The sequence below is a fragment of the Athalia rosae genome, chromosome 4 (genome assembly GCF_917208135.1).
Source record: "Athalia rosae chromosome 4, iyAthRosa1.1, whole genome shotgun sequence".
Taxonomy (NCBI): domain Eukaryota; kingdom Metazoa; phylum Arthropoda; class Insecta; order Hymenoptera; family Athaliidae; genus Athalia; species Athalia rosae.
Window position 1 is genome coordinate 3,077,133 of NC_064029.1, and position 27,941 is coordinate 3,105,073.

At 48.3% G+C, this 27,941-nt stretch overlaps 1 protein-coding gene across 4 annotated transcripts; it reads right to left on the reverse strand.

Moving 5' to 3' along the window:
• Nucleotides 1–1,972: 1,972 nt before the first annotated feature.
• Nucleotides 1,973–27,812, reverse strand: LOC105690255 (growth arrest-specific protein 1-like). 4 transcript variants are annotated; one of them, XM_048654093.1, is made up of 6 exons: nt 27,682–27,812; nt 22,840–23,029; nt 5,689–5,958; nt 5,370–5,581; nt 4,958–5,262; nt 1,973–2,729 (listed from the first exon to the last, which is right to left on the reverse strand). In XM_048654093.1, the coding sequence occupies exons 3-5, from the start codon at nt 5,953–5,955 to the stop codon at nt 4,962–4,964; spliced, it is 780 nt and encodes a 259-aa protein (XP_048510050.1). In that variant the 5' UTR covers nt 5,956–5,958; nt 22,840–23,029; nt 27,682–27,812; the 3' UTR covers nt 1,973–2,729; nt 4,958–4,961. The 4 variants fall into 4 exon arrangements, with proteins under 4 accessions (XP_048510050.1, XP_048510051.1, XP_012263320.1 ...); XM_048654094.1 differs by lacking the exons at nt 22,840–23,029; nt 27,682–27,812 and adding an exon at nt 17,393–17,539; XM_012407897.3 differs by lacking the exons at nt 22,840–23,029; nt 27,682–27,812 and adding an exon at nt 13,537–14,014.
• Between the last annotated feature and the right edge of the window lie 129 nt (nt 27,813–27,941).

A 27,941-nucleotide genomic window follows, 5' to 3' on the forward strand; every position in this document is an offset into this window, starting at 1 on the left:
ATCGCGGTGTATTATCGGAGCAAAATGGCAGCAAATTTTGGAAGTTGATACAGGGATCTAATGGCTTGCGAAGGAAAATGGTCGGTGAATGAAATATGTCGGAGATTGAAAAGAAAAATCGTCTTTCCGCAAGAGCGAAAAAATAATTCGTGATCATTGTAGCACCAACGCTCAACGCTGATCCATTCTCTTTGGAAGGAGCGCGGGGAAATTTACTCTCCATGATATAACCGAAGGATATCTGGAAGTGGAAGGTCCACCGGCAGCCTCCTCCTAGTAGCCGCTCTACTACCGCAGCGAACCAACATCCATCCGACATCAAATCAAGATTAACGAAGTTGAATGCGGCAAACTCAGCGGTGCGCGGCGGGCGTAATGATACGACTGAGGCTACCGCGGGTATTCATCCCTTTGGCTCCTTCGTCTTCTCGTTCTCTTGCTATTCGTCTCTGGCTTGATCTTTACCTTTCGTTTTCTCTGTACATACGATTCTACATATCTAGCTCTAATAAAGTAGAACTTTTAAAACTATTCAGTTTCGCGTGCTCGCATAATCTGAGTCGCATCCTGAGGAGGACCCGCATTTCCATACAGCGATTAGCTAATACGGAAACCACCTATACTCAACAGTAGCTGAGTGAGTTACCTCTGCTTTATTGAGCATCGAAAACAGCAGGTTTATCCCTCGGTGGAATGCAATTTTCGAAAAATCGCAAGGGTAACATTCGAACGTTTTTAATACAGGAATCTCAAATTCCTGTTTGAATCTTTCGTTATCTGGGGACAGCTATCTGATATCCGTACCAAATTCTAACGCCCTCGGACGCCCCCAGTCTTTCGGTAATCATTCACGGACCTTCGGTCCGATTAAATTCGAACTCGAAGCATTAGATTCGAAGGAGCACGTGGTCGGGACATGACTACCCGGGTCTTTGGAGTACAGGACACAGGACCGGAGACAGGAGACACGAGACACGGTGAGACTTGGCTCGTTTCCCTACTCCTGGCGGGCGAGAGAGGCCTCGCCGAAGGAGTGTGTAAGAGAGATGCTAGTGTCGGCCACACACGTTGTAGGCACGCTGGAGTAACGAAGAGACGACCGGGTGCGACGAGGAGCAATATATGGGCAAGGGGAGCCGAGGAGAGGACGCCGGAGGCTCCGCAATGGACCACCCACCTTGAAGCTGGCTGCTCTCCATCCACCAGAGTCTTGGCTCTTGACGTTGCTGCTCCTAGCGCTGGATCTTCTCGGACGAATGGACCGCGGGGCCCGACCTATAGGATATACTCTACAATCTCGTCACTCCAAGGTATATAGCATACCAGGGTACTACTTGCGCGCTAATTGTGCTCGGCTGTCATCCCCCGTTCCGGAGGAACTTCGCCACTTCGGAGAATACTGTATATGCCTCGTAGGAGCCTCTCACTTATCGTCAATGTTTTATACCCGGAAGACCGGAGCTACGGTCTTACCCTGCGGATGCGTACACGATAAAGAGAAATTGTCGTATATGCCTCTGTGACCGCAGGGTTTCTTCAAGTACGACGGTCCCTCATCCGTTCTTGCTGAAAACTAACAAGAAAAATAGGGACGAAAATTTGATATCCTCGGTAGCGAAACTACCGAGGATATTTTAGCTTAAACCCGGCTGCCTAATTTACTCTAATGTCCCGTTCAAAACTGGAACAACCAAGTTTCAGGAACCGAGGCTTCGATCGCGCCCAGGGCGACGCCGCGATGCCTCGAGACGGCAGCCAAACGGTTGAGACCGACGTGTGTGGCCGATTCAAGCGCAGGGTAGATCCCCGTATACACGAAATTCTTACTCAGTGTGCTCCCGGGTTCTTAGAGACCAGATCACCACTTACAACAACAATAACAAATCTTCGAATTTCTCAATCTTCAACGTTACCGAGCGTAATGTCCAGTAAATTTCACGATGGCGGATTAATCGAGATTACGATGAGGAAAATTTGGCAAAAATTATTTTTTATTTCACTTAAATACTTTACATATCTCTTTTGCGTATTATGTATAGTTGCCACAGTCCGTTCGGATGAAATCAGATATCGTTCATTAATGATTAAACCGCTGAAGATCGTCCGATAGGGGCAATTTCGAGGGTCATTCATCCGGATGATGTTTCGAAGATGTGTGAATTCGACGATGTAGGTAAAAAAAAGTGGATATCGGTTTCGACGGATTTTTAAACTTCAATTTTTTCAAACACTTTCGATCAGCAATTGCATTATCGCTATTATTTACGACGCGTAATTCTAATTTTATCTATTTACATACACAAGCTCTCTCACTCACTAAGTCACTTGATATAAATTAAGTTATAATAATTATTTAAAACTCTATGATACACTCATTAATTTACAGTATAGAAAAATTCTGCCCTATTTGTGCCTGGAGCCTTTTTGTTCTATTTATAAAGTTTCGTTGTATTCGCGGACGCCTGGAAGATCCTTTGAAGATGGAGGTAAGGACCATATGGACCATTTATGTCTTTGTTCAACCGTTTTCCTTTTCTGTATAGGTACGTATATTTAAAAATAATCATTCGTAGCTTTATCGTATACTATTCCTCCTCTAAACACCCGACGACAAGGTTTTGGGTTTCCTCCCTTCACCTCGCCAAACGCACTAACTGGTAATCTTTTGAGTCTTTGGTCTTCACTCGCGGAATACTGTTTGAAAAGTCGTCCTGCTGCGTCTCGACCGTCTGAAACACACGAAAAAAGAAAAAAAAAAAAATACTCCCAGTCAATATCGAAATCCCAAAACCGATCAACGTCGGTGTATCCGTCGAAAGATCCGCGAAGATCGCCGATCGAATTGATCAACAGAAAATAGAGAATGCCGAGTGTCGGCGCACATTGACCGAGCCATTCCTACGAACATGAGGAATGTGTCTCGCTCTCGGAATAAGTATATGCTACGTCGGTATCATCGAAATTAACGGATTATCCATGGGACGTAAAATTCGGCACGGCGCGTTTCGTGAAAGAGAATGGAGTCGCTGCCCGAGCGAGCGCTGGATGGTCCACGTAATGCGGTAGAAGAGAATGTTTTGCGCTCCGACTACCCCGCCAACAACCGTGCAAGAGTAACTCATACCGTACGCAGGAGTATACCTGTACGTAACGAAAAAGTCCAAATTACATTCGCAAAGCTCTGTCACCGCGGGCGTATACGCACAGCGTGTAAGTATGAAACTTACGGTTCTTATACCGCGATGCGATTCGCGCGACTTTTCGACGCTCCGTTTTCGCTCTCGACTCGAGCTCTTTTTTTGCTCCTTCACCGACGCATCCACCCACGAAAAAGGGGATCCAGCAGGGCTGAGGCGAGTTAACACCGCGACTAGAGGAACACCGAGACGGCATATCGAGCTTGTTCGAGAACAAAGTTATATTTTAAGTATGACTCGAATGTCGGAGGCGAAAGGCCTCTGAATAAATTTCTCGGACTTCGGCCGATGCTCGAGCTCTTTTCTTACACGCGGAATTCTCCGGGCGATTGTACAGACGATGTAGATACTAAAAATTGATACGTATGTGATATTATCTACTTCTGGTCAGAGTTGGAAAAAACTTTCGACCGATTACAAAGCAAAGGGCAGGCCGTCCGACGACTTTGCCAAAACGGTGGTAGTCCACATCGCTTTCCTACAGCTAGAACGGCGAGACTTTTGTACGAACACCTGTTTCTGATCGCGAGGCAAAAAGGTGGATGATTTTTCCGCACAGAAATCTACGTTAATTTCGCGTCAGCAGTGACGCGTGTGTGCAGTCTCGGCTAGAGTAATGGCCAGAGAAGTGAAAAAAGGCGAGCCCGCACAGGTCGTAGGCAGGGGTACACATTTCGCGTCCTTTTATTAGAGGGAAGATGATCAGTCTACCCTCGTATGTGCGAGACCGAAAAAACGAAAATAGAAAAAAAGCCGGGCGAACGCTCATTCTAATCCGGTAGCAGGTGTCTTAACCGGAAAGAACGAATTAGAGAAGGAGTATTATAGCTGGTGTAACCGCGGCCAAAATACGAACAGGAAGTTGAAAACGCGCCGCGTTTTCCTGTCGCTCGAGGTCTATACTTTTACGGCTCCGTGTGAGGTGCGATTTCGTCGAGAAAATCCAGAAGCTACTTTCCGCCCACACCGCGACGAATCCGTATACTCTTACGCCCGACGTTGCAACGGTATACATATTTACCTATACACCCACGCGTCGTACGTACATGCATCTAATGCAAACGTATTGTTACGGCTGCGGCCGCGTCGCTTGTCCATCTCCGCAGCGTTTTTAATCCGTAGATCTGCGCAGGGTTGATTTATGTCGCTCGCTCTTGTGATCTGCGGCCGTGGTATTACAGGTCTACGTCCGACTGTGTATTTACGACATTCGAAATGTCCCCGCGCGATGACGTTATTCTTTACACGTGTGCGTACGATGCCATATAACGTACAAACGCTCGAAACCGTTTTATACACGGGTCGCCGGAGGTTTGAACTTCGTGGCACTCCGGAGCTGCGAATCCGTTGAAACACTCGACGAAAAAATCTTTCATTCTCCGTTCACCGTGCGGCGGTATTTACGAGACAACCCTTTCCGCCCTGATCCCTCTACCGCGGGCTAGGAAACGCACAAAGACACGCGGCGTCTATTCTCGGTGTAGGAGGACCCGAATTTCACTTTCACTCCGAGCTTTGCTGCTATGATGAATATATTTTCCGAAGAGGGAATAGCTGCCGCGACGCTCGCACCGCGCGGATTATCGGGGGGGTCGTTAAAACGAACCGTAAAACGTCTCGGAGGGCGACCCGCGGGATCCGCAGATCGGTAAAATAATTCCGTCGTAAACAAATAAAAGTGAGACTACGAATTTATAGGAGGGGTTGAGCAGACGAACGTTCGAAACGTACTTGAACGGTAAAAAGGGCTTGAAAGTCACCTTATTATCTGGCGAGCTGAGCCAGCAGGAAGGTCGACGTCAAGGTCAGCGTTGTCCGGCGAACCAGTGTCGTGACGCCGGCGCCCCGACTGTACGCGTTATTATTCCTCTGTATCTCGTCCGATCTCGGATCATTGATGATCTTCGTCGTCTCGTGATAATCGTGATGAATTTTACCGAAGCAGAGCCGGTTCATGTTACGATGAATTCCCTTGCAATCGTAATCCTCGGCACCGTCGCAAATGCACGTGTTCAACTTGGCCGCCTTCTCCTGACGTCTGAGAATGTTGATGGAATTGCGACACCTGAAAATAACAAGGAAAAGTTCGCATCCAGTTTGTCACCAAAGTTTTTACCATCTCCGTGTTTCGTACGGGGGCGAATCGGCGAATCCGCGCCGCGGTTTCAATACCTGTAGGTGCATTTTCTCCCGTGAAACATGCTGCGGCAGAAACCGTTGTAGTATTCAAGAGCGGTTGAACAAAGGGCATCGGCGCCGCATATCCCGGTAGCTATCCTACAGGATACCCTGGTGTTGTTCATAACGGTCATGACCGACGGCCTGCAGACTTCCACCCTCTGCTTGGACTGGATGCAAAGGTGCTCGTCGGTCGCGCATTCGCACTGTGAAATAAAACGGAATGGCAAAATTTTAGATACCGAACGGTGCGGACTCGTCGCTACCGAATTCGTCTGATCGAAGCCGATTTTACGGAAGATCATCGCCTCACCGTCATCAATTCCTTGCCCTCGTCCGTACTGGTCAGGGCGATCAGGGCGTGGAGACAGGACTCGGGGCAAACTCGAACGGCGTCCCCTTGTAGGTCGGATGAGCACTTGGTCAGGTACTGTTGAAGGGCCATTCCGCAACCGGATCTGTACGCGCACCTCAGATTCGCGTCTACGCAACTCATGGCGGCAAATGTGCAGGTTGTACAGAGTGCCAATAATATCAACGAAGCCAGGGCGGTGTCCAGCCTTGCCACGGTACGAGACATATCCTGTAAAATCAAGTCGAAGAGGAGGATGTCAGGAATAAATCGGTGCGCAAGATTCCGACGATCCGGAGCTTTGAAACGAATGAACTGTAACGAGAACCCCGTACTGAACGTTGAACGGCGAATGCGTGTATCGAGTGTGTCGTACGTAAAGATTAGCGTATTCGTATATAAACGGGAGTTTGAGTATAGCTACGTGTTTCGCGGCACGATGTCAACCTCGATTCACGATAAAACACGGTTTCTCGATGGGCCAAACGGGGGTGTCCCCCCCTTCCCCCGCCCCCCATTTTATCTAGCGCACCATTTTTTTAGTCCGTAATATTACAAGTGAATACGTCGACGACGTCGTGTGACGCGATTGGAATTTTTGCGAATTCATATCGTTCCGTGATACCAGTGGCTGAATGTTACGCCGCCGCCACCCCATTATCTCAAAAAAGCGCACACGATAATCTCTGTCGAAACAAATGGAGATTCCTCTCGTGTCACTCGGTCTAATCGAAATTCTAGGTCACATACGACGTGACGAGCAGTCGACGTACATTTATCACTCCGCAAAAGTTTTGACTCTGATTCTCGTTAGTCGTCGTTGCGATAATTGTATCAAGGATCATCGTTTACTTATTACGTTTGATCTTGAAACGTGGGCCACGCGTCGTTCCACGCATCTCTTTCGCTCGAGCGTTGATTACGGAATTCGCTCCAACGGCTGTAACTACATCTGCAAATTGATCCGGGTCGTCGCGTACTCAATCGCTGCACAACAGATCCTACGCAGATGTAATCTCTCTCGCGTTCTGCCTCGGCAGTACGGAGAGAGAGGACAAAAGCCAAAAAGCAATCGAGGGCAATTTGTGCCGCAGGTGCGAAACTTCCGACGTTCGTTTATAAAACTGTAACGATTGGCAGCTAGGCAAACGAGTACGGAGTGAAATTTCGCTTCTCCGAGGATTGTGATTTCGCATTCGACGGTTGTTACGAATTTTTCCGCATAGCTGCCGATAATGTTAGCCACACGGAGAGAGAATCTCCCTCGACACGGGCTCGGAAAGCACCGGGGCACTTGAAAGTTGAACGCTAAAAATACGTCATCCACGAATAGAAGGGAGGCTTCGGAAACGGTTGGGAGTCTGGGCGAAGAGAGAGAGAGAAAGAGAGAGAGAGAGAGAGAGCGAATCGGAGAGAAACCTTTGTTGTCAGGGCTTTGAATGATGTCGAAAATTCGAATAACCCTCGTAGATCTTTCGTGGGTTCGTTTCTCAGTCGAATATTATACACGAGAGCGTGTGTGACACGCGGTTGTACGCATATAACTATACCGTACGAGGGTCAGGGGTTGTAATTATTTCATATTCTTCAACAGAATTCGTTTTTGACGCGGAGGTGATAATATTGAGTTTAAAAAATACGTCGACGTTAGAAATATCGTGAATACAATCAGCTGACGCGAGACGCGCCTCAGCGGTACGAGGCGACCCCAGGAGAGATTCGTAACGATCGAAACGAGAAACGTTATTTATGAAAGGTTGAATAAATTCGAGGCAATATAGAAATATCGTGGTACACAGGTATACGATTCGAGCGCTCATCTCAGCGACCGGGTATCTCGTATAAGATTCCATACGTCGATGTACTACTGCATCGTCATATCCTCGGATTGTCGTTACGCAATATCGCTTTCGGTTATTTACGATGAGGAAATCAATCAAGATTTTACCACCATCAATCTACGTATCACTCAGTTTTCTCAACGAAGTCCATCAGTTTATGAACGTCAGGGAATAACGACCGTACGACGTATACTCGATTTCTGGCCAGACGAAGTTAAATTGCTCGTTGCTGTCCCCTCGACATTATAAGAAAGAGTAATTTCGTTAGCTCGAGTGTTCAACGGTGAATCTATGCTACGGATTAACGATCCAACGTTGGATCCTCTGGCAAAATATGAGATGAAAGTGGTGTAAATTTCTTCTGACCAGGCAAACTTCCCACCGACGATAAGTCAGGTGTTCTCTGTTCACAGTCTAGACACTCTTTGTACGAAGTCTGCGGTACGGACGCGAGATACGACGACTTTTATTCCGGCTTAGCCACGTGTCTGACGGACCACATGGTGAGCCAAAAAACCCCCCTTTTTACCTCCGGAGCGCGCTACGCGGTCAGACAGGACCGGACCATATTATTTTTACTCCGTTTTGCTCTCGTTTCGTCCCGTTGGGAGGATTTGTTCCTTGAGCGGTCGAGCTAACGAGGAAATTGTGTAAGTCTCTCGGCGGCGGCGGCGGCGGCGGTGGTGGCAGTGCGTTAGAACGCGTAGAGGATCGGTAGAAGAAGAAGGTGCGGCGGAGGCGAGTTGGAGATCACTGGAAACTTTGGAGCCGACCATCTGTCCCTCGTTGCCACGTCTGTGCAGCCGTCCCCGTGGCTCGATCCGGGGGCTTTTGAGGCCCACAAAACCCCGAGAAGTTTCTCAACACCGCGTAGTTTCGTTCGTTAAGGGCCCCTAAGCTCCGGCCCGGACCGGAGTGGGCCCGTTACCAGCGTGGAACGGTAGCATTTCAGATGTAATTTCACCGGCTCTGCCCCAATTCGAGGGATCGACGACGTCGCCGATGACATTCGCTCGGGCGAAATTGAAATATTTCTCGGTAACGCGATCGTCTAACGACGTCGGAATACCCTCGGGTGACGGGTTCTCGAGTCCTCGAGTGTACGGGCCTCGAGTGTTTTACAATATTTGAGGTAGTCGTTAGCGGTGGCGTGTAAATATTAGCTCTGCAGGGTAGGGGGCGAAGGGAGGTGGCGGTGGCGGTGGCGGCGGTGCGGGACGAGGTGGTGCACCGGCAGAACCACGTCGGAAGGAGGAATTAGCTACTCCGCTAACTACTCGTGCGGTGATGAATCTCATTGGGAGGCAAACAAATCGTTCCGTTCGTCTGTTTGTCTTGCCGACCACTCAGACGCATCGCCGACGACTCCGCCGCCGCTACACACCGGCACCCTCGAAACCTACCGAGCGGGCAGATCCCCGGGCTCCGACGACGCGTGCAGACGACGTACGTCTTCGACTGGCACGTGGCCAGAACGGGACGTTGTACCCCTCCTCCCCTCCCCTTCCCTTCCCTTCCCTCGCACGCCGCGGTGCACCTGACAAATTTCGTCTACATTTTTATCGGCTTCCTCGCTTCTTTCTCCGCTCCGTTCGTCTCGAACTATGTTTGTTTGAAAGTTTCGATGGTTTTTCGAGTCACATCGGTTAGAACAAACCCCATTAAATACAGTCCTCGGAGCGAACGAAGAGAGTTTACGGGAGACGTTCTCCCTGATAAACGACCGACTCCACGGCGATCCGCGCCGTTCCTCGGACAGTCATCTGAATCGTCGTCGTCGTATCACCGACGAGTTCTGCTCATTTCGTTGCGGAAAGGCCCGTAAAAAAAAAAACCCCGCACGTTTTCATCTCTCTTAGGACGTTCTTCACGGACGAACGTCCAGACGGCTGAAGAACAAAGACGACGTTGTCTCACCACTCGTTCAAATTTCCGCGCATTCTCGCTTTGATCCCCGCCAGGCGCGTTATGACTATTTATAGGAGGAAATATTAATCATGTAAGATACCGCAAAGCCTCCGCCGTTGGTGATAGATGCATGTGTTACCGAGAATCCTCGTACACTTACACGCCACGTTTACATCGGTACGTTACCGAGGGATTTGTACGTCTGCAGCGGTCCGTCATTGTGCGTATAATGGTCCGCAAGGTCGTTCGGAAGGCCTGCTTTTAACCCGGTTATTCGTCGAGAATTCCATACCCAAAAAAAATCTGCACTACGTTCCTCACGTTTATAGGTGTACACGGCCGTACCATATTCGCAATTTTATGTGACAGAAAATCATCTCTCCGAATCGTACACGTTCCGCGATAGAATCTGATGCAAAAAATACTTCTTCTTGGTTTAGACCCTCCCGGTTCTCATCCCTCGACGCGTTGGTTTTATTTTCTTCGATCTCGTTGCCCCAAAGGATTTTATCTCTAGTCACGCCATGGGCCTAATCTAGGCTCAACTGGCGCAGCGGCGTATCCTCCTGTGCCGGCTGGGAAGCGGTACGATTTCGAGAGAGGAAAAGGCGGCCAAATGCCCACCAGCCTCGCGAGACTTCGGGATTTATTATTAAAAACATATGGCGCCGTGTCTCGGAGTCGCCGCGAAGGATTAATGTATCAGAACTCGTGCGGTACGTCGAAAACCTCGATCCCCGGAGCAGCCGGGGAGTTCGACGATACGGAGGAAGTGTAATACCGAAATCGATGAAAAAAACGAAACATTGTAATTCTCGAATCGGAATCCGAGGGCGAGAAACGAACGTCTTTCGCCATTCAGGGAGGGAATCGGATCGCGTCGAGGATCGCTCGAGGGTGGACGCTGCGCTGAGTTTATCCCTACAGATGATGTTTACGTCTTTAATTGTCTCTCCGCTGTATGATAATTGACGACCGATGATCGCATTGTTATATTCGATCCCCCACAGCTGTACGTACATTAAACCGGTCGTCCGATTGGATTGAATTTCTACACGTGCCGTAGCGGTAGGTGGCTCCGTTCGGGTAGCAGCGATCGTTTGTTGTCGGTTTACTTTTTCGTTGCGCCGGTTTGTATGTATCGAGGTTCGCGGTCCGTACAGCAGTTGTCCGCGGGGTCTTACTTATTCATTGAGGCGGGTAATGGATTCGATGACGTTCGCCGGGCTCTCGACGGATTCGTTGGAGTACGCGGGCGCGCCCGCGGTTATAAGAAATAGTGTCGCGGCGATGACAAAGTTTGATTATCCCCCTTCGCTGGGGGGGATCGAACGAATCGAGGTGAAAAGTAACGAAGGGATAAATTTTTATTCGAAAACTCGCGCAATTCACCGGTAATATTCTGCAGGAACCAGTTATCCGCATGCAGTTATACTCGTTGTACGTATACGCAGAAACGCTCGCGTAGAAAACGGAGCGAAGCAAAGGTAAACACGAATCGCGTGGGCGGACATATCCGCGTTCGGATTGAATCTTGGATGCGGGGAACGACCGCGAGTGGCTTTTTCAAGACAGCTATTCTTCGCTTCGTTTACTCCCTTTTTCATCGCGTCACTTCACCACGGAATTCGGACGGTATCGCTCGCGCCCACGCCAAGGGGGATTCAAAGAACGACTCCGAAAGACAGATACGCGGGGTTTATTACGTACTCGGACAAAGTACCCGTCGTGGCGTAAGTTGGAGAGGGCCCCCGTACTCCTGCACTCTTGATGCTTTTGCTACGTAGCCCGGCTCGCCGGTAGATAAACGGAAGAAGAAGAAGAAGAAGAAGAGGAAGAAGAGGGAGAAGAAGAAGAAGAAGCGGCTCTCCTCGAGCGGATCATCGGCGCGTAGAACAACACGAAAGAAAAAAGGGATTCCTTAAAGAGGCAGAGCAACCGTACGGTACCGAAGCTTATCTGCATCCGCGTAGCAGCTGCTACCGCATTACCGCCGCTACTTGGTCTAACTCCGTATCGCCTGGCTCGGTCATGAGTCCGGGTGAAGGGAAATCGGGCAATAGCGTTGAAACCGTAGCCGCGGCGAGCACTCCGACTCATGTATCTCATCGAGAATATATCTCGAGCTACGCCAATAATATCACGGTGCACTCCGAACGGTGCATCCAGGTGATATTTGAAATGAGAAGAGACGAGTGTGGCGAGCTGCATTTATGCATGAGGCAGGTAAACGACGATCGCCGTTCCCATCCGCTTTGACGCATCCAGGAACTATCGTCCGTCCACCCCGTGTGTACGCGTGTGTGTACCCGAGACGCGTGTCCCTCGCGCGGGAGGCCGCGATTCGGCGAGTTTTACGTCTTAACCAGGGGTCTTCGCTCGACTGTCACCAGAAGGAAACGTCGCGGTCACGAGTCGCGAGTCACGAGTCGCGAGTCACGAGTCACGGAGTTTACGGAGCTCCTCTCTCGGAGGCGACTCGCCGATGGTGGATGTAGACGTACACACATCGTACATCGGAGGGTATACGGTCGGAGATGTGGATCAAGTTCATTAGCACTGGAACACATAAATTTATCTCGATTCTCGCCCGTTGCTAACGCTAACGAGCCCGCGGACACCGCGGGCAACTTCTCTTTCGCCGTACCTAGTTCGTCTTATTCTTGGTTCGTTCGTCGCCTCTCGCGCCTACCGTCGCCTCTTCGTCGCACGAGTCCGCGGTTTTTCGACAATTCCATCGCTCCATCGGCGATCAACGTATCATGGGAATGTCTCGAACGATCGCACCGCCTATCTTCCGACGTTTTAATGTCGTCATTCTTACGCATTGTTATTCCCCTTATCTGTTTTTCTTTTTATCGGTGCGGGTAATCCGGAAGAGTTTCGTATTTCTCAGCGTTCAGCCCTTGGGGTATCGTCGGGTTACACCGCTACCCACGTAGCGCACCCGCGTGTGCTACGTACGTAACTCGTAGTGTTGCGTACAGTGGTGTACGTGAATACACAAAGCTAAACGATAAACGCGTTCGAAATGTGAACGGATGGATGCACGCTGAAGCGAGATCCGGTTTCGTAATGGACCGTCTTGTAACTCCGAAGAGAATTACGGCGTTACGTCGTATACGTACACTATAGGCATTATAACTATCGTATAAATACTCTGCTTGTAAATAAAAAAAATTTCTATACATCTTCTCAGCGTGTTCTGGGAAAACGGTGAATTGCGTCGTTTGGCCTCGTCAGCTGAAATCACAATAAAAGACAATACCCGGCTGCGAATGAGCCGAATCAACGAGTACGCGTATACCAGTTGAGGCGTCGTCAGCTGGCACCGCGTCCGTTGATGCTGCGGCCAGGTGACGCGAGAAATACCGATTCTGAATACGAATTGAACGAGCCGATCGGATGTCGTTTCCGCGAGAATATCACGAGGACGTTCGTTCAATTGAATTATAATAAATCTACGTTCACCCCGGAACGGAATCGTCGATTGAGAAATTATATGCGGATCGATCGGGTGGCGCGCTATTGATCGATGCTTTGACGTTATCCGTCCGAAGGATTGTCCTCCGCATCTCCGTGATCGATGAACGGGACTCGATTGTTCCCTGAATATGATCGTAACGTGATTTTCGGAGTTGTTTCGATTGAGTTATTTTCAAATTTCTTTCCAGATTCCCTCATCGCGGACAGCTTTGCCGCTCGCTCGATCTCAACTGTCATTCATTAGCGGTCACGGTCATCACTCCGTTCACCGGTTGAATAAACCATCCTCGAACATCGTAACTAATCCCCTGTATAGTTAATTAGGTAAACTCGCGTGGGCCCGACCCGAAGACAGGAGACGTGTAGAGCCACAAAGGCGAACGTAATCGCACACGAAAGTTCATTGAATGACCTGCCTAATTAAACAACCATTATTATTGCATACGAACGTACGAGGATCGGTTGATTCGAAGATGCGACGTATCGCTCGATAATCAGCCTCGATACTCGAGCGAAATCGTTCCAGGAAAAGAAAAATTTCTAATTCAAAGTTTTCCGTCGGAAAAATTCTCACCTCGGTTTATATTCTTTCTAGTGTTCGCTATCACATCGTTCCCTTCTCGGACACTGTCACAAATTTTACACAAATCACTTTTTACCCCCAGCTACGTGTGGTTTCTTTCAAAATCGTCGCATCGAATCCGGCGGTGTTCGACGATCCGCGGAGTTTCCCCGCGCCTCGGGCGATGCGGGAATTTTCAAACGTCGGAAAAAATAGCCGCGAAACTCTCGGCTTTCGTCGCGTTCCCAAATATTCGAATGTTTTTTTCCGAGGGCGTTCGAACGTCGAAGGCGAAGAACGCGGGAGAATTCGAAATAGTCCCCGCCTGAACGTCGCCTGAATACTATTTAACGGGGTGGGCGGCGACCGGGTGCGATCTGCGGAGAAAAATCTCGCGTGCGTACTCCACCGCGTACTCTGACGGACTAGATTGAGTTGTGAGTTGATGTCGGGCCTCGAGTCGAGGTCTCCTCGTACTCCTCGTCCTCCTCCTCCTCCTCCTCCTCTTCGTCCCTGGCCGTCCCGCCCGCAGGAGTCCACGGGCCCCAACCTGTGGCCCTTGCCTGATTGAGATACCAGCGCTCGGGCCCTGAGCCCACCCGCCTCTTTGCCTTTGGACGTAGGTCTCTCCCCTCGTCCTCCCTCCCCCCCCTCCCCCTCCCCTATTTCCCTCCTCTTTTCGAGGGAACGGGGCACCCGGGGTTCTCAGCTGTATTTTTCGAACATCTCCTGCCCTACGCGCGAGCATGTACACAACTTCGCAAATTCGCGTGGCCACCGATTTTTCGTTACGCAACACTAGCGGCGGTTGGCACGTAACTCGCGTCGTTGCGAGTCCCGCCGATCCGACGAACGAACGGAATTGTTTCCCAATTTCGTCGGTTCGTCTTCGACTCCGGATATTTTTTTACGTCGCGTGTCGCGGTATACCGGTACAAGCGGAACCACCCGCTTCGTGAAAGTTATTTCGAAACGTCATCCGGACCTCGTGGAAGACTCGGGTCCGTTGACACTGGTTGAGATGAGGTGTACCGAACGATGCACGCCCGTTTTGTAGTAGAGAGTGAAGAATAATTTATCCCCGCCACGGAGGATCCGCCGAAAGTAATTAATTTGGCGCGTGTAGAAAAGAGAAAAGAAAGAAAAGAAAAGAGAAAAAAAAACGAGAATATTGTATAATAACCGCAATTTCGTTTCGTCACCGTATCGAGTTACCGCCACCTGTCCTCGGACTCTTCGTTTTTATCGTCTCGAAAAAATGATACGACCTTAAATCGCAACATCATCTCAGGCGTACGTGCGTTCGCCACAGGTATATTATACGATTTGGCACTTTCCCAGTTTCACGCCTCCAGGATTCAAATCCAACGGCTAGCTGATTGAAAAATTGTAAGCGTTATTTTGTACCTACAACTTCGAGGCGAGTGGAGGTGAAACATTCGTTTCGGTCATACGATCGTTTAAAACTATTCAACCGCACGTTCCGTCGTTCGTAAACGTACATTCGTATATATGACAGTTATTCAGGCAACCTCGAGGAGAATAACAAAATCATACGAGTGCAAAAAAAAAAAAAAACTCCTCCTAAGACGTTGAAATGAGGAAGTTGTTCGCAAAGGATCAGTTTTCGTTTTGATTATGATAATCGGTAGGATATTATCCTCTTTAACTTCGATTCCAGGCTTCCGTCGCGTTATCATAAAGTGTCCCGGTGTCTTTCCGTTTTATTTTCGCGATGTACTCGGCGCGAGAGTTCGGGGGAATCTCTCTCGATATCGAGAGATTGCGTGGAGAGCCTCCGAGCAGCGTATCGGTCGCTCACACACCGTCCCTTTACTCGAATCTCTTCTTCTCGATCGCATCTCTAACGGAGTCAAGGCGTCACGTGTTTTATTTCGTTTGGTATCAAGTTACGACGAAGAGATACGATACGATAGGATAATGTATGGCGGAGGACCCGGAGCGTACAAGTGTGAAGAACTCAGAGCGTGTCCAATACGCCTCGGAAAAGAAAGAGAAAAAGAAAAAAAAAACGGGAGAAAAAGAGAAAAAGAAAAAAGGGGAAGAAACGGGATGGAAAAAGGGATAAATAAACGAAAATGTTCGAGAGTTCTCGGGCGAGCGTTCAAAATGGGGAAAAATCGGGTCGACCGAAAGTCTGGTGACCCTTGCCAGGTTGAGAATCGCTTAAAAGGGACTCTTCTATCTCTTTTTGGTAGGGAGCTCGAGCCTTCGGCAGGACAATGGTCCCAGGGCCAGGCCCGGGCCCGGGCTCAGACCCAACCCGACGAAGCTGAAGCGAAACGAACCTCATCTTACACCAGATGAAAGAAGAACGAGTATAGAGACGTGTGTGTGGAACCGAGAAGACAGGGTCGACGAAGAGGAGGAGGAGTAGGAGAAGGAGAAAAGGAGGGAGGCTAGAAAAAAAAAACAAAAAAAAAAAAAAAGAAAAAGAAAACGCAAAGGTGTCCTAAGCAAACCGCGGCACGCGCATATAGGTGGTATACACCCCAAAGCCAACGGTCAAACATCATTCTCAAAAATATTCAGCCGATCTGCAAATAGCTGATCTCCTACTAAACGGATATAACAGCGCATAACGGCGGTTATATTTTTTCCTTTCGTCGTTTTTGTTTGCCCGCAATTTTCGACGACTTGACTTTTTCCAGGTACGGGAAATTCGTACGGGTTATCCCGGTTATCGACGGTTACGATTGCGACGATTTCGGGAATTTAAAAAGTAAAGGGGAAGCGAAGAAGAAAAAAAGGCACTTTCGTCGAAGCGCGGGGTAATACGCGAGCGGTGAAAAGTAACGCATTTACCGATCCGATAGCGGGGAGTAGTTACGGCACGTAAATTCGGAGGGATGAAAAATGTCGCGACGATTATAATCCGACGATATCATTCACCCCCCTGTACCGATACGCGTGATCAGATGATGAGATATCCCGAATCATCCGATATCGCGACGATCACCCTCATTTGTATCCCCGTTCTTCCACGCCGCGGAGATCCCGAGATTCGTCGATCCCATCGGACGGACACTCGCAATCTACATCGTTTCGGGCGAATCCCAATCGTATCCGCCGAAGTGCCTATCGAATTTCCGATCGTCGACGTCTCGTTGCGATAAACGCCGTACAAATAGGTATGGGGAGGGAAAAAAAAAACTAAACTTCCCTACGACGAAATGAAATTGCTTCGTTTTTCTCACTTCGTACAATCTATTTTGACGGTACTTCGTCCGTTTCGTTGGACTCTCGATTGCGTGAACATATAACGACACGTTCCTAGTTTTCCCCGAAGTCTCCCGTCAGCTGCGTCGAGACGTAGAATAATCTGGACGTCCGCGGACGTAACTTATAAAACACACTCGGTGACACCGATCGTCTACCACTTGCGATGCGCGTCTCGATGGCCCTCCCTCCCCCCCCGGCGTATGTACGGCGATAAATCAATCTGTGAGATGCTCGGAGTTACGATTGGCGTGCTCCGATTTGCTAAGCGATTCAAATGAGGCATGCGGACGCGTGAGCTTGAATTTTTAATAACGCAGTCTCCGGCAGCAGCGACGTCCCTTTTACTTCCCAGCTCTCGGATAAGCACCTTTCTTACCACGCGATACTCGAGCTGCATTATTCAAGAGGAAAAATTCTTATTTACCCAACGAATTGTCGAGTCGCGGGGCTCACGGTTTCGCCGTATGCTCCGAAACTACCGAAAGTCGAATTACGTACGTCACGCTCAACGTTCGACCTTATACATATACACCGTGATGCAAGCGGGATAATTTTATTCAACGTTCGCGTACACTAATCACCGATCGTGGCACGTGTCAATTATAGATGACGGATGTCCACTTACCGATGCTCCCTACGAATCAACGGTAACTTCCGGAGTACGAGTTTCTTATCGAGGGTTCTTGAAATGTGTCTCGGTGACCGGATGGGATTCTTCGCTGCAGGATCCGCGAGATATCGAAAAATGGGGTAAAAGAAGAGTAAACGGATGTAACGCCGATCGTTCGTGTCGATCGATTGTGAGAATTGTACTTCTGATCTGGGCGTATAATTGGCCGCGGTATACGGGAGAACGGCCTCACATAATGAGACGATTAAACTTTGGTGTCATGCGACGTTATAACGCCCGATGTCGACGTCATGCCTTTACTGGCTGCGAAAGGAAAGAGGATTGAGAAATATGTGCAGCTCGATCGAACTGCCTGCCGTACGTGTTCGCCTATAACCGACGTGCGAGGATCATGCGTAAAGCGCGTATAAGCTGTTATATACACCGATCGAGTAATTACATACAATTACCATTTACCACACCGACCCGGTACGCAAGTGCGTGTGCGGAGAAACCGCGTGTACACGCGTGTCCGCTCGCCTGTAATATATCGTTGCGAGAAGGGCGATTGTTGTGCTAACTGCAGCGAAAGTTGCGGACGGTTCTTCGCTAATTGGTTATCGAGATCGTTTAACGATCGTTTTAACGCGGGATCGCCGGATCGGAGGTATATATACGATCGACGTTGGAGTTGTCGTTTTTTTTTTTTTTTTTTTCTTTTTTTTCTTTTAATTATTTAATTGTCTTTGCGTCGGTCTCGACTCGGTTGTACTAATTATGGATCGAGAGGTAACGACGCGTTGCCACTTGAGCTCGTTTGCGCTCCTTTTGGGATTGTTTTTCTTTATTTTTTTTTTTATTTTTCTGCTCCCAGCAATTTACGTCAGGAGTGAAACAAAGATAACCGATTGAACTCCTGCGTTTCCTGGAAGGATTCTGGTCCAGGTCTCCCGTAGCGAACCCCATCTGCGACGGGAGCCAACGACCATCCTATAAGGACCCCTGTGGCGAGGACCGTGTTCCTCCAAAGGTGTTCAACGGACACACTTAGAGGCGCTCAACTGACTCAAGACCCCTTCGACGAAATAAAAGCCGCGAATGCCTCCGATACGTATGTACCCTGTATGGGTGCACGATATCCTTCGTCTTTCTTCCTTTTATTGCGGTGTGTTTTTTTTTTTTTGTTTTTTTGTTTTTTTTCTTCTTTTCGTTTTGGTTTTGCTTTTGCTTTTTTCGTTTCGTTTTCTCTCTCTCTCTCTTCGCGTATAGATCAGAACGCCATGTTTCTCCGACTCTTGTTTCCTCTCTTTTCCTATCGCCCTGCGCACAGAGTGCAGCGGCCAGCGAGCAAATATATTCTGAAAGTGGAATTACGGAGACGTGGAACAAGTTTGCGCTTCGTCGCAATCGAGTTTCTAGCCTTCTTTTACAAATACCGTACGTACCGCGTACAAGTTTAACCGCGATGTAGAATAAATGTGGGAAAGAAATTGAGTTGCTCCGTACGGTCGATGATCGTTCAAGGTAGATAATCGAAAGATATGAGCGATTTGTGTTGTACAGCGTGATGCATTAATTTTCTCCTTAGTCGCACAAAACGGTGGAAAAAATCAGATGAAACGATCGCCTCGATTTGGAACCCGCGTTGCTTTCGAGACTCGTCGAGTAAATACAATTTTTTCGTAGAATCAACATATTTTCTATTTGTCCGCGCCGTGTCCGGTAGAATCGTTGTAGACCGCGGATCGTAGTCGGTTTCGTCTCATTTTTTTCTCCGTGGCAAGATTTAATCCCACCAAACGGTGTTCGACCGAGCGTTCGAAGTTTTAAAAAATCAACGATCATTATCTAAACCCGCTTCACCTGGTTTCATGTACCGGGTACGCACATCTGGCTACGAAGATTCTAAAAAGAGAGGTCGATTCCGAATCATATTTAATACACGTCGGTTCGATATTATTCTCGGAGGGACCGAAATAAGAGGCGAGGTCATCCCAGTCGGAATAATAGACGAGATTTTCGATCGTACTTAGACCGTTGTAGGATATCGATTTCTTCTGCAACCGAAGGGTATATTAGGTACCACCGTCGACCGTGTGATTATAGGAAGCTGCAATTTGCATAGCAACGCTGTAATTTCGGCCCATAAATCTTCTATCTGAAATCTCTAAGTATAATTGAGACATAAAAGCGTGCCTTCTATACGTATAACTTCACTCGCAACGCGTCTCATGTGCGCTGGATGAAAAGAAAAAAAAAAAAAAAAATATATATCCAAAAAACCGAATCGAAGGAGGCAAGGAATACGAATAAAAAAAAACTAAAAAAAACATCTCGAGAGTCACAGCTGTGAGCGCACTCCGTTTCCATCTCTCGATGGAAAAATTGACCGTGATCGGAAAAAAAAAAATTGATCTTCCGATCCCCCGTTGAGGTTGCGGGACACGGTGTAATTTCGGTACGCTTTCTTTTGCCCGTTGCTAGACGTATTATACGTGGTCGGATAATGATACGGTCAATTTTTGGTCAGTGAGAGACGGGGAGGAGAAATAAGAGAAGTACGAGGTCATTTCCGTAGGTGTAACGTTAAGTTCCGTTGCGATGATTCGGATGAAGAATTCATTGCGGAAGAAGAGCCAGGATGTTTACGCGATGGTGGAAAATAGTAGCTATTGGGTGCGGTCTACCCGCGCAAGGTGGTCGGAAGAAATTACGCGAAACCCGCGACTGGTTTCGATATTAAAAATAATCGGAGCGGAGTCGTCGAGTAGTAGCAACACGCGAGATGGATATACGCCCGTGAGTCCGGAGGCAACGATCAGCCGGCCAATTGGAAAAGTGCTCTCGGTCGGGGGCGAATATCGAGAGAGTCGTATATCGAGTAACAGCTAAGAAACGGTAAAAATGTACGTCTATTTAGTCTAATGTTAATTAACAACGCGCTAACCCGCGCGCCTCCGGTCGTCGTCGAGACGATGCTAATTAATGAAATTAATGGGCGACGTGCGGATACGATACGGTTATGACCCTTTATCCTCCCCTATCTTTTGTCGGTCCAATTACAGTTACGGTAGCAACGAAACGTTGCGTTATCTGTGGCGTATTTTTTAGTAAAATTGTTGTAAGTTTCTTTGTCTACGGGAAGCGGTGAATTCGAAGGAGATATCTATCTCGTAGGTCTTTCTCGATTGCGAACGAGTCGGTGTGTATACCTATATCATCGGCGCAAGTTTTGTACTTACGAAAGCTACGGGTTACATGCCCGTTGCGTTGTTCCAAGTTTCTACACGGAGCCCGCTCGAGAAGTTGCCGAGTCGACACGCCCCGGTCGACGCCTTTCAATGCCAGGTAGTGCTTTATATACCTGATCCAGCAGTTAATGTAAGGAAAAAAGAGGCCCCGCGTCTTTCTTTTCCGATGGTCCAGCGGCTCGGTATAGGTATACTGGGTACGTTCCGCGTACCTACCTGCCACGGAACGTTCGGGGCTTGATGATTGCTTCATTAAGACGTCAACCGACATCGAGGAGCGAGGGATAGGCTTCGGAGATCCGAAGCGAGGACGCCCGTATACCGTACAGTTGTACGGGGCAGTTTGGTCGGTCGCGGCTCTTACAAAAGCGATATTATGCAGCCGCGATTGCCCCGAGCTACGCGTAGCTAGGATAAAGAAAATCTCGCTTCGTTAGTCGGATGTATGCTTAGATGAGGAAGTCGAACACTTTACTCGTCAAAAGTCTGACCGGAGACCCGATGCGGTGGAAATTTAGTTCCATAAATTGGATGGAAATTTTCGTGGGTCTTGGCGGCGCGTAGGTACCGATACACGAAGAAGTAGCCCATGAGCGGAGAGCGGAGATTATACGAGGCGTCCATTAAGTCGTTAGGTTGTAACTTATAACACCTCCAATCAAGGGAAATTGTTCGGCAAACATGAAAAGATTTCCGTTTAACCGCAAGCGCCGTTGAAAACGACGCGAAGGAAGCCGCGCAGCAACGACGACGCGTCGCTCGATTCAAAGTCATTCCGAGAAGCATCGTCTCGTGGGTTTGCCGCGGTACGTAACACTCGACGATGTAAAAATCCCGAGGTCCAGCTGCCGCCGATGCTGCGGGAGCAAAGCCGATCGCGCGGCGGGGCTTAATATCGAGCCAAAGATGAGCGAAGAGCTCCGCGCCGCGACTAATGAGACCCGATTGGTTTCGCTACCTCGGAAAACCGTGCGAATCGCAATTTTCCACCAGGTGAACACCGGTAGCCCTCCCCCCCCCACCCGCAGCGGGACGGCGAAACGAAGTCGACGGTAAAAAAACGATCGGGGAAGGTACGAAGGTAGGTAGGTGATACGCTCCGTTCGACTCGACACTTCGACGTCGTCTCGTCGCGACGACGCGACGTCGCGACGCCGGAGCCTCGTCGCAATCCCTTCACCTTCGTAGGAGGGAATAGGGTAAAATTTATAATACGAAAGAGTTACAGGTAGATGCTGCACACGTACGACGATAACGGACTAGCGCCCTTAAGACTCTCCTTTTTAGGAGCGACCAGTCACTCCGTTATATTGGGCGCAAGATTGCCTTCGCGTCTCCGCGTCCTTCTCTCTGCTCCCTCTTCTTCTCGTTCTTTTCTCGCTTCGATTTAATCTCGAACCCGATCTACGCGATGACAGCTTCGTCCGCCGCAGAGCGAGAAGATACGCGCGTCTCCGTGGAGGAGAGCGAAGTATAAGCGTAGCGAGGGGAGACACACACGTAATGCGCGAAAGATTGAATTTTTTATTCAGCATTTCCTCCCCGTCGTTGTGTAAATGTCGTCGTAACTCTTCGCGGCGAACGAGAACGAGCAAGGCAGGGTGCGCTAGACCTCGGCAACGTCCGCGAGTTTTCCATTATTTTCTTATAAATACGCTCGTCGCGTATCGAACCGATGAAAAACTTAAAACATGCCCTCCGAGCTGTACGAAGTTGACGGCTCTTTCTTCGGACATACGTTGAACCCACGTCTCCGTTGACGTGCTTAACAATGAGCTAGCTCTCCAGGGTCTAATTGTTGGGAGCGATTCAATCATCTCGAAGCCGCCGCTGCCCACGCGAGGCGTCTTCGAGTTCTCAAAAGCGTCGTCGACCGACGGCGTGGACGCGATTCACGAAACTTTTATATACCCACGCGAGAGGTTTCAAATAAAGATTATTCTTCGTACATCTCGCTTGTTCCAGATATTACAACAGTTCGTTCCTGTCGAGAAAAGCTTTTCAGGTACACGCGCGCCACGTTGAATGTCCGCAACCGTTGAAGGGCCTGAAGTAACAACGAAATGAACATGGAGAAGGTAAAAAAAAAGTTGTACAAAAGCGCGAACTCGATTCACACGTGAAATAAAGTGAGAAAGCGCCGATCGGAAAGTGTGGAACAAAAGACCGGATGTAGAAATTCACCGGTAAATGAGTCGTACGATTACTCACTATCTTCGTCCCTTCCGACCCCTCCGCTTGCACGTCGTTCGTTCCAATGGAGATCGACGTAATTCTTCGTACCGAATGACCGCCAACCGCTGACGATTTCTGGATTCTCGGTAACACTTCGATCTGGGAATGTGGAAAAGTTAGCCCGGTTCTATTCCTCGCGTCGTTTACAGCCCCGGCTCTCCGTTCCCTGGAACCGACGTTAATGTATTTCGATGCGGCGCGCGGCACAGTGGCAGCAATGAAAAGTGACGATTATAATCCATAAAAATATCTTCCCGTTGAATCGAGGTCCTTTTATTCCCGCGATGCCTGAAATTACAGTAAAACGTTGAAAGCGAGCGAGTCCTGGTGGCGGGCGAGCTGCTGCTGCTGCTGCTCTTACGGTTTACAACTCCCTAACGGTCGCGATCATCTGCATCGGTTGTGGAGCGTTTCAGTCGTTAAAAATAATCACGTCTTTCATCCTCAGGCAGTAGGCGACAACTTTTTATATCGCGTGTCTGTTTTACGACGTTACAGACGGTACGGGCCTTCGTTTGTATCTACGGAAATACGTACCGCACGCACGTCCTTTCGAAGCGTCACGTTTCAACGCCAAGGACATCGCCGCACCGCGCAGCGCCTCCGAGACCTTTTTCAAATTTTCAATGCCCAGAGATTCAGCGTGTTTTCGAAAACCGAATACTCTGATGGTCCGGCATCACCGAGCCCACATTTATTTGGGATTACGACCACGTGCTATAGTTTTCGGATTCGAGAAGGCGACTCCGCTTTCTTTCCGGCGGGAGACTCGGTGTCCGGATCCCAACTGCTTCGATTCTTCATCGGACGGGATTCTTTGTCTTCGAGGCACGCAACAGCCCTCCGTATCTTCTTTGGTTCGAGGTATTCTTCGGTACTTTACAAATGAAGCAGAGGCTGTACCGGGCCATTGAGAATTTCTAGGTCCATCTGGTCGGACGTCCTGTTGTTAAGAGACTGGCGAGCTAGCTGTGCGCCGAAGACAATCACAAAGAGGTCTTTTAGCTCTGTGTAGTTTGAGAAATTGACGATGAATCGGGTTTCGGGTTCAAAAGAGCGAGGCACGGCGTACGTCGGTTTGGAAGGCTGCTTCGCTCCGCAGCGGACTCGAAATGAATTGGGTTTCGCCGTTTCACAACCGAACGAACTTTCCGACGCACAAAGATGTTTCGCATAGGTCCTAAACCCGGCTTTTCATAATAGTAGAAAATTTCGTTACGTGCCGCCAAAGGTAATCGAGCGATCCAACGAACCTGTCGTATAAATCGTTCGCCTCTGGGTATAAAATTTAAAGAAGAAAAAAAAAAAGAAAGAAATCGATCATCGCTCAAACTTTACCGGCGTCATACCAGGCGTAAACTCGACAATGAATTCACACCGTAAAACGCGGATAATACCGGGGAAAGGATACGGGCACCGGCTAAACGCGTGTTTAGATTGTCGATTACAAAGAAAAAATCCACAATCGATGACAGTTCTCTTCTGCTTTTTTTCCTTTTTTCTTTTTTCTTTCTTTCTTCTTCTTCTTTTTCCAACGGCCGGCTACTTTTCTATAGGTCCTTCCTCGCCCATCGGTTGACAGCGATCCCCCTACAACTCAATGATCCCCGTGAAAAATGGATGTCATTCCGAATAATGGCTCGCTCTTTTGAAATCGCTACAGGTAATAGCGGCTTATAACTTCGACCTCGAGCGTTTGCAGATGCAGGTCCGAAGTGGCCAGCGCTGGCTGCGTGGATTCTTGAAGATTTTTACTGGAAGTAATCCCTCGTTTTCACGATAATTCGGGGCGGGGATTTACTTGCACGTCGTTTTTATTGTTGCGATGTGTTCTGGGAGAGTCCGAAGTGGGTCGAAAAATCCAGAATACCGGGCTGCAGCGTTTCAATTGCAGGTCGAAAATATTGGGTGTGCGAGTTTTTTTAAATATGTGAAAGAAGATATCTATAGAGCAACGAGACTACGTGACGGAATTATTTCTCATCGACTCACATGCACGTGTATTATTATATTTTCCAACTTGATAAGTTTCGAAACTGTTCGTGATTTATATGTCCATCGGTCCGTAGATAGCGTAGCCAGCAGCGTAGCGCTTTGTTGTGAGTCGTCACCTTCGGGGCTGAGCAGAGGTGACGCACCACAACAAACCGCGCGCCCGTGGCTACCTGACTCCAGTTGTAAGCTCGGGTTTGCTGCTGAATTGAGAAATTCGAATATTTCGACCCATGCATGGATTGCGATGAATCAAAGTGGGTCTACGACTAAAACCAATCGATATGTCTTATAATTTTTCTGCCCCCAACAGCGAATAATTGATGATTACTCGATCGATTGCATGAGTAGATGATTTTGGCTTTCAGATTTGGATTCCTGAGCTGATTATATGTGAGATTACCCTTGAGAAGCAAAAAAAAAAAAAACGATTTTTGGGCCAAAAGTAAAGTAGTTTAAAAATCGATTGTATTACACTTTTCTGACGTATTTTTACCTCAGGAATCCGAATCTGCAAGAAAAATTGACCTATCTCTAAAATTGACCGAGTTATCGCCAATTTTCAGCTTTTTGGGGTCGAAAATAAAAAATTGATTTTATAGTCTATCTTAATGTAATTTGAGCTCAAGAATTCGAATCTAGGAGAAAAATTGATCTATCTTAAAAAATGACCGAGTTATCCTCATTTTTTCGCATTTTTTGGTACAAATTTGAAGATATCTCGAAGGGAAAAAATCGTAGCTCAATTTGGCTTCCGGATTCGTGTTCCTGAGGTCAAAATACATAAGAAAAGTGCCATACGATCGATTTTAAAAAATAAAAATTTTTGGTCAAAATTTGAAAAAATCGTAAGGGGTACCCCTTGGAAAAATCTCAAATTTTGGCCAAAAATTTTTATTTTTTAAAATTGATCGTATGGCACTTTTCTTATGTATTTTGACCTCAGGAACACGAATCTGAAAGCCAAATTCAGCTACGATTTTTTCCCATCGAGATATCGCCATTTTTTTGCTCCAAAAAGTGAAAAATTGGCGATTACTCGATCAATTTTACAGATAGATCAATTTGACTTCCAGATTTGGATTCCTGAGGTCGAAATACATAGGAATAGCATATAAAATAAAAAAAAATTTTTTGGTCCAAAATCGACAAAAATTTCAAGGGGTACCCCTTTGGATTTTTTCAATTTTTGAGCCCCCAAATGAAGTACATATTGTTAAAATCGATCGAATGACATTTTTCTCACGTATTTTGACCTCAGGAACACGAATCCGTTGGTCAAATTGAGCTACGAATTTTTTCCATCGAGATATCTCAATTTTTCCGCTCCAAAAAGTGAAAAATTGGCGATAACTCGATCAATTTCACAGATGGATCAATTTAGTTCGTGAATTCGAACTCCTGAGATCAAAACATTATCTGGAGTACTAGGATTTTCAAGATAGATAGAGAATAAATTTTTTCATAGGTGCGGAAACGGTGTCAACCGTATCATGTCATTCGTTCGGCAGTTGCGCATGTTTGCGGAGATGTAGGAGTATCACAACTGGATGAAAGAGAGATCTCATCCTGTCGACATCCACGGTTGGTCGCACCACCGCCATTTTGAATGTCTGATGTCCCGGCCACGTGCTGTTCTTGTTCTGCCTTGTCTTCGGCCTTTGCCCAAGGAAGGTACTTTATTTCGTGACAAGTTTCGCGCGAGCACCAAGGGCGTCGCAACGTTACCTCAAAAAACGTTACCGCTCGCTTTCGACGCGGACGATCATCCCCCGCAACTCTCAAAAATCTCCAGCTTCCACCCCAACCGCTCGACGTGGCAAAACTGAAAAAAGGACCTCGTCGCATAAGTCGAGAAAAACTCCGAGGAACCTCCTGAAAGTTACCTAAAAAATTTCCCCTTAAAATAACGTACAACGTCCGTCGTTGCGTTAGCGCGGCGTCGACACCGCTGGTTAACACACGCGGCGAGAAAGATCTTTCTGCTCTTGGTTTTGCATGCCTCTTTCCTGCACGGGACGCTCTCGTGTCTTACGCTCGGGCAGCCTGCCTCTCTTATTCTTCGAGATTCTCTCGCACGGCGATTCGCTCCAAAGATGCCGAGGTCCCGATACCGCCGCGTCGCTACCCGTGTATCGCGGTCCGTGTGGCGTCCCTCGGTATCTGGCAAATCTGCATTTTTCCACACCCACTTGCGTTCCGCAGCTCGACCCGCGAGTTCTGCACGAAATCGAGCTTATAACTCGGCGTCCTGCCCCACGGCTGTTTGCTTTTTGCGAACTATTTTTGCGGTTCCCGCTCTCCCTCTTTATCCCTCTTTATACCCCGTTCTTCTCCATTAACACCGGCGACGATCGCTGCGGAGCATCGCCGTGTACACGAGGCACCGCGGAACACCAGCAGCTGTATTTTCAAGGGACTGCTCAGACCTTCGAGTATTCGAGAATAATGAGAGACCTGAAAAATGAAACCGATGCCGCGCACGACGCTGCCGAAACGGGCTGATTATACTCCGCTTTAGAAGTTTTGCGAGTTGCGAGCCGCACTTCTCCAAGATATGTTTGAAAAAAAATAAAACAATCGGATCGAATCTCCTCCGCAGAGGTGTAATGTTCGGAAAACTTTGCTTCGTTTGTTCGGTATCCTTTGTCACGTACGATAATTAATATGGAAGAAGGTAATCCCGGTGTCGAAACCCTCGGAAAGGAAGGGAAGTCCGTATAACGGCTATGTAGCTGCTGCTTTCGGACAGAAAATTATACGAAAACTCCAAGTTATCTACCGCTTATCTTACCGCCAGACTTTTTAAGGATTCAAAGGATGCACCTGCGCCCGGTGGAGACGCCGCAGTCTCCTGCGGGGATATAAATCACAGGATTTGTCCCTTTTCCCCTCTTCTCGACTCGCACGGAATAAGATGTCAGCCATTGACTGCCGGCACGGACGTCTAGGACGACTTTCCACCCTTACACGCGCATGGCGGGGGCTGAGTGGCTGGAAAAAAGGGGCAAACTGTAATGTTTTCTACCGCGCACCGCATATCGAGACTCCGGAAAAATTGCAGTTATCGTACGCTATCATTTTAG